The sequence below is a fragment of the Centrocercus urophasianus genome, unplaced genomic scaffold (assembly GCF_019232065.1).
Source record: "Centrocercus urophasianus isolate 14NV4802_14NV808 unplaced genomic scaffold, USGS_Curo_1.0 seq_572, whole genome shotgun sequence".
NCBI lineage: Eukaryota > Metazoa > Chordata > Aves > Galliformes > Phasianidae > Centrocercus > Centrocercus urophasianus.
The window spans coordinates 33,121-44,562 of NW_024885169.1; the positions used below are offsets into that span (position 1 = coordinate 33,121).

Sequence of the window (11,442 nt, forward strand, 5' to 3'; positions counted from 1 at the left end):
GCTGGGATCACTGGGTGTTGCATCCCGAATCCACCAATGGGGTTCTGCTGTGATGTCCTTCCTCATCCTCACCGTCACCAGTGAAGGGCAGAGGGGTCACCCAGCACTGCGTGAGATGCTGGCCGTGGGATGTGACCCTGAGTCAGCACTGGGGATAGAGAACCGTGCAGCTGGGGCAGGGGGTGTACAGGGGTCTGGGTAGGGCTGCGGGGGGCTCAGAACAAGGGGCGTGGGGGACCCAAACTCTTTCCTAGTACCTCTCCACCACTGGGGACACTGATTCCAAGAAATGAACCAGAAATGTCCCAGAACATCCATCCCAGCCTGGAGCCAGACCCGATGACCTCTATTCCCTCTAATCCGGGATATCCCACAGCTCCACGAAGACGGACCCACGGCTGAAACCCCCCCCCCCCCCCCCGTCGGGCCGGCGCTCAGCGCCCCGCCCCCCCCCGCCCCATTCGTGTCGGTTGCCGTGACCCCCCCCTCTCCGATTCTCTGTGCACGGACCCGGACACCTCCGCCCTCGGACCTCGGGGCCAACCAACCCTTTCCGCGGTCTCACCGTGACGCTGCAAAGCGCGGCGATGGCGGCGGGCGGAGGGCGGGCGGCGCTGCGGGGAGCGGCGCTGCGCGGGGCGGGGGCGGGAGGTGCGGGGCGCGGAGCGGCGGAGCGACGGCCGGAGGTGGCGGCGGTGGCCATGGCTGAGGAAGAGGGGAACGGTGGCACCGCGAGTATCCACACGCAGCACATCGCCGCCGTACACAACGTGCCCATGAGCGTCCTGATCCGACCCATCCCCTCCGTGCTGGAGCCGGAGAAAGTGCGGAGTTTGGTGCGGACCCTGCAGGTGGGTGCGGGGACAAGGGGGGTGCGGAGACGGCGGGATCGGGTGTATCGAGGGCTCCGGGGTGCCAGAGGGGTCGGGGGTGCCGGAAAAGTCACAGGTGCTGGGTCGGATGTGCCGAGGAGTTCGGGGTGCCGGGGAGCCCGGGGTGTTGGGGCTGTGCGGGGCCGGGGGGGTCATAGGTGCCGGGAGTGCATGGGGTCGGGGGTGCCGGGTTCTATGAGGCGCGGAGGGTCGGGGGTGCCGAAGGAACCCGGGGTGCCGGGAGGGTTCGGGGGTCGGGACAGCGCGGGTTCGGGCCTCCCCGGTTCGGGCCTGCCGGGGCACAGCCGAAGAAGCTCGCAGCACCGCGGCTCTCTCCATCCTTCTCTCCTTCGCCCTCTCTCCCTCCAGGAGGATCCCGAGCAGGTCCCCCCCATCGACGTGCTATGGATCAAGGGCAGCCAGGGCGGGGATTACTTCTACTCCTTCGGTGGGTGTCACCGCTACGCGGCGCACCGTGAGCTGCAGCGGGACACCATCCCCGCCAAGATCATCCCGTCCACGCTCAGCGACCTCCGCACCTACCTGGGCTCCTCTACGCCCGAACTGCGCTGAGGCGGACCCCTCCTTCCGCCCCGGGGCTCAGCCGAACACCGCGCCCGCCCCCGGCGCTGCGGTTGGGATGGGATCGCGGGGGGGTCCCGGTGCCGGTGGGTGTCACTCGCGGCCGGGAGGTGGCGACCGTGTGCCGCGGGAACGGGGCGGGGAGGGATCGGACCGGGACATGGCGAACCGAGACGTCTCCGAACCGGGACATCGCGAGCCGGGACGTTGCGAACCAGGATATCTCCAAACTGGGAAACCCCCAAACCGGCGCGGCACCGAACCAGAGCGACACCCACTGAGCACAGCTGGGCCGGAACATCTCTGAACCGGGAAGGAGTGGGTCGAGCTGGGGCACGTGGAACTGGGACAGGACAAAACCAAAGCCTGGCACTGCTGAACCAGGGCACCGCCGAACTGGGACACACAAACCAGGACAAACCTGAACCGGGGCACTCACCACCCCCAGCCTTCCCACCACCACTCCAGGCTCACTCTGGGCTGTGCCTGCTCCAGAGCTGCCTGCTCCATCCTCAGATGCATCCCACAGCCCCTTCTCCATGCGGTTGTCTCCAGGGGACACCCACTGCAGCTCTGGGAATAAAGGTGACCAAACTGCCTGGTCCGTGTGCTGGTGCTGGGAGTGGCAGGGGCTGGGAACAGCTGTGAGATGGGGCACAGGGACATGTGGGGTGGGGATGGACACTGTGCTGGTACCCAACGCTGTGTCAGCAGGCAGGCACTGTGCTGGGAGTCGGGTGCTCTGATGGGGACAAATACGGGGTCAGTCCTTGCCTCCCTAGGGTTGACTCGACTCTGCTTCTGAGAGCAGTTGCACCATGCTGGGATGCTATCAGCTCTGCAAATGCCACGTCTTCACCCCATGAGCAAACTGGAAAAACCACACTGAGCATCCCACAGCTATCCGGCATCCCTCTGAGCCAGGAACCGGGGAGGGGAAAGGCCACTGACTCACCCCATCACACTGTGAGTCAGCAGCAGGACTGGGACAGGAACTGCGTCCGGACACTCTGCCTGCTGGCCACACTCCATGCCAGCTGGATCCTGTCCTTCAAGGGCAGGAATGGGCCGGGGTTGGGAGCTGGGAGGAGGGCACGGGCAGCTCTGCGGGGGTTTGCAGCCATCCCTTTGCACAGCAGCACGGTGCTGCCTGCTGCTGGGGCACGCTTTGCTTCCACTGCGTTTCCGCAGGAAGGGCCGGCTGGGCTGGGGGCTGCCAGGGCAGGGGCTGGGGGTGTGCACGGCCAGGCTGCATGCGTCGCATCAAAGCTGCCTCCGCCGGGAGGAAACCCTGCGAGCGTGCGCGGAGAGAGCGGCCCTGCTGCACGGCTCCCTCATGGGCCGTAAATTTCTGCGAAGAATTGTGGCGTGCTAAAAAGTTTCCTCTCCGTAGAGCGCGGGGGGAGGGATGAGGTAGCAGCTCCTTCGGCAATACAGATCACCTCGCACACAGAAATGGGACCCCGGGGCAGGGAGGGGGGGTTTGCCAAGCCCCAGGCCGTGTCACAAGCATGGGGATCTCTGCAGGGCTCTGCATGCCCCGTGTTCCCGGGGGGACACACCGTGCCAGGAGCACCTCCAGGTCCCAACTTGCATGGGAGTGAGCCTTGCCAAAGCCAGCCATCCCTGTGTCTGTCCATCCGTCCATCCGTCCATCCCTCCACCTGTCCCCCTTCCCTCTGCCTGACCTGCAGGGTCTCCGATGTCGCCGGCTGACAGCCGATCTCAGCTGCCTCCAATCCATTCGTTCCAGACCAGGAACAAAGGCGCTTTGTGGGCTCCCTCCCGCTCCGTCTGGGCTGGCTGGGAGGGTCCCAGCTCCGGAACTGGGACAGACTTCCCCACACGACAGCCGTGTAATGCTTTCCAGATCAGCCCACAGGTACAGCCCTGTGAGGGGCCTGCAATGCCCCGGGCGCAGTCACCAGCACAGGGTCCTGCCAGGACCGCTGCCATCAGTCCCATGCCAGCATCCCCATCCCACTGTCCCCATCCCAGTCACTCAGGTACAGACCAGAGGCAGCTATTGATAGCACAGGTCTCCCCATGTTTGCAAATAGAGTCAGCATTCCCTTGGCTTCCAGAGGGAGTCGGATGGGATGGAGTGAGATGGGATAGGCTGACACGGCATGAGATGGGGATGGCACAGGATTGTTAGGTCAGGCTGGCACTGCTTTGCCCAGCCGCAGGCAGGGTCACTCTTTGTCCTGGCAGCCACATGCTCTGCACAGCCGTGGGGTCTGGAATCCATTTGCCTCGCAAGAAGCAGTGTTTTCCCAGCAGGACTGGAGCAGCACAGAGTGGCAGGGAGCAGATCCGGCCCCCCGTGCCATCTGCTCTCTGTTTATTTTCTTACACTTAAGTATCACCTCTCAGATAAACGCTCTCCAGTGTGGGAGGGCAGGGGACATTTCCCAGCACACAGGGGGAAAACCCAGCCCTGGGGAATGCCAGTTCCCCATCATAGCCCCTCTTTGGGTTGTGCTCAGCTACGGCACACAGCATGCCACACACAGGGACACACGTCCTGTCCTGCACACCGGCTGGGCAGCACAGGAAAGCCAGGCAGCTGCCTCACATCCCCATGCTTCAGCAGCATCCGCTGCTCCCCACAGCCCCCCTCCCCCTGCACACGTGCACACATGTGCACATGCATGCACACCAGCACCCCATGCATGGTGATGCCCCCAGGCATGCCATGCACCCCCGTGCAACCCAGCAGGGCTGGGAGCCTAGGGCTCCCCCCCACTCGTCCCCGTCAGCTGGTGGCCATGTGTGGCGGCCGCACCTGAGTACACAGCCGCTGCCATCCGTCTTACTGCCTGTCAGTGCTGGGGCGGGGGGCCCCGGCTCGCACCCAGCAGGGTGCACAGGGGCTGCCTTCCCCCTGCTCCCCTCCAGCAGCCAGCTCAGCATCCCCCTTTGCGTGAGGCTGTGTCCCCCTGGGGACCATCCACTGCTCCATTGGCTGCAGGCACCTGCCTGCTCCTTCCACCTCGTGCCCAGGGTCTGTCTGTCTTCAGCTCTGCTCAAGGGACCATTTGCAGAAGATGAACTCTGGTCTGTGCCCCAAAGAATTGGGGTGGGCCTCACGGTCTCCAGCTCAGTGAGGAGCTGTGAACGTGGAGCTAGCAAAGGAAATGTACTTGTGTTTATGTGGAAGCCCAAAGCAGCCCCCAGACCCGCAGGCTGCACACCCCCAGCCCCACAGTTCCCTGACTTGGCCCTCGCCCCCCTGCAGTGTGATTTACGGGCTCTGCACAGGAGGACAAATGGTGAAGGCAAACAGGGTCAGGGCCCCGCAGCAAGGGGCAGGGGGGCCTTTTGCTCCTGAGGGGACACACGGTCCTGTTACACATGAGGACAGCCCCAGGAGGGACTTGGTGACATGCCATCACATGGCTCTGTGCTCCAGGACCCAGCCAGCCACCCTGCCCTAGGATGTGCTGTGTGTCCATTGTGCCCACAGACACCGTTCCAAGCCCCCAGCACGTCCCCTTTATGCCCCCATTGCCCTGAGCATCCTCCTGCATCCTCCCTGAGTGCAGGGAGGGGGAGGCAATCACTGCTGCTCAAGGAGAGCAGCCCTCAGGACACCGCAGCTCTGCAGCTCCAGGGATCAACTCTGCAGGAAGGGACTTGGATTTTCCACTGCTGGCACACACCTTCCTTCAGCAGAGGAAGCGCTCCTGGCAGCCCGGCAGCACCTTGTTGTGGTGTCAGGGCCAAGGTTTTCATCCTCATCCTTCCCTGTAGCAGCACACAGGGTGCCAGCTCTGTGCACAAGGGGCTGCAGGGCTCAGCCTGGCCACCCCTGCCCCAGCAAGGCAGTGCCTCCCCTGGCTAAGCACTGCTGTCCCCTCCATGGAAGCAATGCGGTGCCAGCGCTCCAAGGGCCAACCGTCTCCCTGCTTCATCCCATTTCCTGCGCCCTTTGTGCCACTCAGTGCAACCTACTGGTGGCTGAGGCCACATAGGGCTGAGGACACACTGGGGACACCGCATGTGGCACCTCTCCCGGGGCTGTGGCACTCCCTATGGCCCAGTCATCAGTCCATGCCACGGTTTGGTACAACAGGCGGCACAACCGGGTCGTGTCACCGTGCAAACACAAGGCACCCTTTGCTTGGGGCCACGCACCGGAGCGCAGCCAGGCCAGCAGCCAGCTGCGGGGGGAATCGTGATTTACACGGCCGGGCTGGGACTGGACGCTGGCCGCCTGCCTGGCCCCGAGCCGGGGGCCGGCTGGGGGTGGGCTCCAACACCAGCCCCTCCCCGGCCGTATAAATCACGATTCCCCCCGCAGCCGTCCGTCCCAGCCCCGCTCGGACGCAGGAGCGGAGCAGCAGAGGCAGCGTGTAAACGGTGAAAGGCTGCCCGCAGCCCGAGGGCTGCCCGCAGCGGGGCGGGGGGCTCCGGCCATGGCTTTTACCATGCTGCGTCCCATGGCTGCCCGCGTGCTCTACCCCGACATCGGCATGCTGTCGGAGGACGAGGAGAACCGCAGCGAGAGCGACACGTCGGACCAGTCGTACGGCTGCTGCGAGGGCGCGGAGGCGAGGCGCAAGGTGCCCAGGAAGACGGGGCCCATGGTGATGGTGAAGCAGCGGCAGGCGGCCAACGCGCGTGAGCGGGACCGGACCCAGAGCGTCAACACCGCCTTCACGGCCCTGCGGACCCTCATCCCCACCGAACCCGTGGATCGGAAGCTGTCCAAGATCGAAACGCTGCGCCTGGCCTCCAGCTACATCTCGCACCTGGCCAACGTGCTGCTGCTGGGCGAGGGTTGCGAGGACGGGCAGCCCTGCTTCAGTGCCATCTACGGGGCCAAGGGCGATCTGGACAGCAAACAGCCTCGCAGCATCTGCACCTTCTGCCTCAGCAACCAGCGGAAAGGGGTGAGTGGGGGGGAGGGTCGGCACAGCCCTGGGATCGGGAGTTTGGGAGGATCGGCAAGTCCCCGTGAGCTCCGCGCGGGCTCCAGCTCTGGCCCCCGCTGGAGGCTTTGGCAGCTCCCGGCCAAATGCTGCTCAGAGCTGCACGCCCACAGTCCTGCTGGCGTCAGAGGGCCGGGCTGCTCCCCCACGTCCACCCAGGCCGGGAGCTCTCAGGGGGTTACGGTCACCCCGGGGCTGGGGCACGTGGCTGCGCCAAGAGGGAGCGCGGAGCGAGCAGGCTGGCCCCATCCCCATCCCATCCCTTGTCCCCATTCCATCTACATCCCCATCCCATCCCTGTGACCCTGTTCTCACGCCCCATGAGCCTCCCTCAGTTGCAGCAGTAGGAGGGTGGCCCTGTGCAGCATGGTGCCAGATGGGGACTGGTGGTGGCACAGGGCTGGAGGCTGCAGAGTGACCCCAGAGTGGGTGGGGGTATCCATGCTGAGCCCATCCCACCAGCCATGCTGTCCCAGGGTTTAGGAACAGTGGCCACCTAATGTTGCCAAGCCCTGGGGCTGCCACACTGTCCCCATCACCATCCCCATCCGAGCAGTGACTGCAGAGCATTTTTCAGCCCTCAGTGCTCTTTGGGTTTCTGCTGCTCCATTTTTAATTGCTCTTCCCACTTCCGTCCCCCCACCCCACTGCTTACTGGCCAAACTCTGCACCCCCCTCCCAGCCCCTCCTGGATGTCCTCCTGCCCCAGTCCTTTACAGAGCTATCCCCAGCTGAGACCTTCTGCAGTGACCAGGAGACCTGGTGGCACTGGGACCTTGGGGGCAAGAATAAGAGCTGGGTTGGGGCCGCTCTGCACCTTCTGGCTCTGGGACTGAGCTGGAAATGGGCTGTCCTGGGCTGGAAATGGGTTGGAAATTGAATGTACTGGGCTGGGTTGGGCTGGAAATGGGCTGGAAATGGGCTGGGCAGGAACTAGGCTTGGCTGGAAATGGGCTGTACTAGGCTATGCTGAGCCAAGCTGGGCTCTGATAGGATGCAGTGGGTTATACTGGTCTGAGCTGGGCTGGTTGCACTGAGCAGTGTCGGTGTCCAAGCCCTTGTCCCCAAGCAGGGCTATGCTGGGGCTGTGTCCCTGTAATGTGGACACAGGGACACGAGGACCCGGGCCACCAACCCAGCACCACCATGCATGACCACATCCATGTATCCCTCCTGGGCGTCACTGAACCATCTTTGCCACTTGAGCACCCTAAAGGACATTCGGGTGCAGCTCCTCCACGCTCACCCCGCCGGTGCCACGCACCCCCGTGTCCCCAAGGCCATTCCCACCAGGACACCCAGGCACCCCGCAGCTCTCCCCTCCTCTCTCCGCAGGGCGGCCGCAGGGACCTCGGGGGCAACTGCCTGAAGGTGAGGGGGGTGACCCCGCTGCGGGTGGCACGGAGATGAGCCGGTGCCACCAGCACCCGCAGGAGAACGGCGGCAGAACCTGTCACAGCCAGCCCCAGAGACCGCAGCGGGAGGGAGGGAGCTGCCCGCCAGCCGCAGGCGATGGGGCACAGCAGGGTCGTGGGCTGGCACCGCACCGACGCCAGCACCGGCACCAGCACTGCGGCGAGAGGACGCTACTAGGGCTGGGAGAAGGGGTCCAGCACCCCTGGGATGGTCCAAAGGGGTGGGCTGGGATGAGCAGCCCGCACATGGCCGGCGTCGATGAGCTCGGGGGGGATGGCGGCACAGCCCCGCAGGTGCTGTTGATGCACGTGCAGCCACTTGGAAAATAAACCTTATTTTTCTGACGGGCTGGTGCCTGCCTGCTGTTCCCACCGCGTGGCGTGGGCTCCTCAACATGGCTGTGTCCCAGTGGCCCTCCGTCTCTGAGCCATGCTCAGGTCCCAACCACGACACTGCCTACTCTCCCTATGAGTGTGAGACCCCATGCACACGTGTCACCATGTCCCTAAGCCCTGCAGGCAGCTCTGCTGCCATGAGGATCTGGGCTACGGAGAGTTTCAAGCCGTGCAATGGGATGCATGGGACACGTGGGATGTATGGGACATACGGGACACAATGCTGGCACTTTGGGTGTGCATGCAGTGCACTGGGGTTCATCTCTGTTTCTGCACCTTCTTCACTGCCTGGGATGCTGTGACCACTGTGACTCCCACTGCTGCCATGATGGCTGCCACTGTCTCTGTGCACGGCCACGCTCTCTAGGGCTGAAGATGCAGGGTCAAGCAGGGACGTGGGGGTTCCCAGCCCAGCCCCCCTGCTCACTGCAGGGAGCTGAGCCTGGGAAAGGTGCCGGGCTCGGGGGCGCACAGCTCCCAGGGGCTCCTGCATCCCATGGAGCTGAAACAGCTGCGGATGAGGCGGCCTGGGGCTGTTGGTGTGCCCCCCCCTAGGGCTGCGGGGTTCTCCAGGGAGAGATCCCATTGCAGAAAGGGAGCATGGGACCCCGGTGCCATCCTCTCGCCCACCCTGGGGATGAGGTGATGGCATGGACCCCTTGGCCCCCATGTGGCCAGGCCATGCTGGCCCCCAGCCCCCCTTTCCCTCGGGTTTGATTTATGGAGCTGACAGCACAGCGCAGCTGTGAGAGCGAGTCCCAGGCAGGGACCAGGGTGGGTGGGAGAGGTTTGTTCTCAGCGTGTCTAATGTGTCCCAGACCCCAATAAACAGCCGTGAGATTCTCCAAACATCCCCAGACACAGAATCCCTGCCCTTGGGTTTATCGGGGGGCAGGGGCTGGGGGTGGGGGCTTCACTCTGCAAACAGCTTGACCCGCAGATGAAAGGGGATTGTCCTCCTGCAGCCTCTGGGAAGCCCCCGTGCACCCCAGCCCCAGCAGTGCCGGTGGTCCTGGTGCTGGGACACAGTCCTGCAGCATCTCCCATATCCCCACACTGAGGATGGAGTCCCAGTGGGTCACAGTGCAGGAGCTGGGCAGCATAACATGTCCCAGTGCCAGAGCCACAACTCCTAGTGTGTCCTCTCACATTCCACTGCTGGGATCATAGGTCCCAGTGTGTCCCAGTGCAGGAGCTGTGCATCTCAGTACATCCTAGTGCTGAGACCATGGCTCCCAAATTGTCCCAGTGCCGAGAACATGGGTGCCTGTGTGTCACAATATCTCTCAGTGCAGGAACTGTGCACTCCAGTGTGTCCTAATGCTGGGGCTATGGGTCCAAGCATGTCCCAGTACAGAAGATGGACATCCCACCATGTCCCAGAGCTTAGCAGCAGATCTCAGCACGTCCCACTTCTGGGGTCGTGGGTCCCAGCACATCCCAGGGCAGGCGCTGTGCACCCTAGCACGTCCCTGTGCCAAACCCATGGGTCCCAGTGCCAAGCCTGTAGGTCTCAGTGCATTCCAAACCCTCCCAACGCTGCCAGGGGGAAATGTTGACTCAGAGGCACTGGAGCTGGGCTGCTGGGAGCCAGGTGTCCCTCTGCTCCATGCAGGGTGTGCTCCATGGGACCACCAGAGCCGGTCAGCCGCGGACGCTGCCGGCCCCGTGCCGCGCCGTGCCGCGCTGCCTCCCGCGCTCCCCTCCCATCCTCTCCCCTTCCTGTGCGCGGACACCCTTGGAATGGCTTTTGGCTGCTTTCTCTGAGACAGGAAGGTGTCCCCGAGTCTCAGGAAGGAAAAACACTCAGTGCTGAACCCACAAAGACCGTCTCCGAGGGGCCGGGGCTGGAGACGCTCCAGGCCTGACATCACCTGGGAACTGGAACCAGAACCGCAGCTGCACTCCGCGCCTGGTATTTTTTTCTCTAACTTGTGTTTTTAAGCGTTCTTTTTATAGATATATTTTTTTCCCTTCTCCATTCCCCTCCCAAATATTTCAGCCTCTCCGCAGTTTAACCTTGCTGGGCCAGCAGGGTAGGAATGCAGTGGGGCTGCACCCGCAGCTGAGCGGGGCTCAGATGGGATGGAGCTGCTGCAGCCCACAGGGCTGTGAGCTTGGGGCTCGCACCAGGGCCACTGCAGAGCCCACAGTGAGCGAGCAGTGCCTGCACACAGCAGCAGGGTTGAGCCACTTCTAATGCCCATATGCGTACAGCCATGCAAACAGATCTGGCTTCAGGCCTGGCACCCGGCACCCAGCCCTCCTCATCTCTGCAACTTGGCAGCACCTGTGGGTGCAGCCTGGGCTCTGCCCAGGTGAAGCTCCTGTGTCTTAAATGGCATCTGCCCATGGTAAATGTCCCTGTTGCAGTTACTGCCCATATGTGATGTACCAACCTCAGCCCGAGACTCAGCACCCATGGGACACGGAGGCAAATGGGAAGCTGTGGGAAGTGGCCCCAACGTGTTGGTGGGTACAGAACAGCAGGGAAGGAGCAGGGACAGACGGGCACAATATAAACTGGGATTTGTGGGGTGGAATGGGATGGTATGAGGTGCACACACCACATTGCTCCGGGTTGGGTGCTGGGCAGTCTCTGCCTCCATGCAGACCCCGGCACCCTGCCAGCTCTATGGGGAAGGAAGGAGGCAAAGGTGTTGCTCTAGCACCCAGGGCTCTTGCAGCCAGGCCCCTTGCCCTCATGCAGCAGCCCCTGCAGAGTCACTAGTCCAACGACCCTCCATGCACTGTGTGCTCCCTGGGGTGCAGCCCCCCCAGCAGGGACAGGGTGTGAAGCTGTGCGCGGGGTGAACGCCAGGTTAATCTCCCGCTGGAGCTTCCCTCTGCAAACAATAAGACAATGCCCGGCCGGGGGCCGCCTGCGTAACCAGCGGTGTGGAGGGGAAGTTGTAATATTTGGATTTAGCACTCAGTAAATTAAGGGAGAAAAAGGAAAAAGCGCTGGGGGTAATCAGAGTGGGGCTGGCCCTGTGCCCTGCCCTACAGTCCCAGAGGGCTCAGCTCGGCATGGGGATGGTGGCAGTGGGCAAATGGAGAGGTCTCAGAGCTGGGCAAGCCCCCGCTGCCACACAGGGCCTGAGGGTCGGGGCTCAGCAGGGCTGTAGACAGCGCTCACAGCAAGCACAGCATCTCCCGTGACACCAGAAAAGGGATCTGGGCCAGCAGTTTATTTTAATCCAGACCTGCTCGAGCTCATGGGAAATAAAACACTGCTTC

At 63.4% G+C, this 11,442-nt stretch overlaps 3 protein-coding genes across 3 annotated transcripts in view; 2 read left to right on the top strand and 1 right to left on the bottom strand.

Annotated features, from left to right (window-relative positions):
- The window catches only part of FAM110A (family with sequence similarity 110 member A), a 33,190-nt gene that overhangs the window by 18,976 nt on the left and 2,772 nt on the right, over window positions 1-11,442 (bottom strand). The window lies entirely within an intron of this gene.
- On the top strand, window positions 573-2,052 carry SRXN1 (sulfiredoxin 1). Its single transcript, XM_042836092.1, has 2 exons — window positions 573-851; window positions 1,242-2,052. The coding sequence occupies exons 1-2, from the start codon at window positions 588-590 to the stop codon at window positions 1,443-1,445; spliced, it is 468 nt and encodes a 155-aa protein (XP_042692026.1). The 5' UTR covers window positions 573-587; the 3' UTR covers window positions 1,446-2,052.
- On the top strand, window positions 5,828-7,801 carry TCF15 (transcription factor 15). The gene is made up of 2 exons (XM_042836091.1): window positions 5,828-6,352; window positions 7,727-7,801. Exons 1-2 carry the CDS (start codon window positions 5,876-5,878, stop codon window positions 7,799-7,801), a joined length of 552 nt encoding a protein of 183 aa, XP_042692025.1. The 5' UTR covers window positions 5,828-5,875.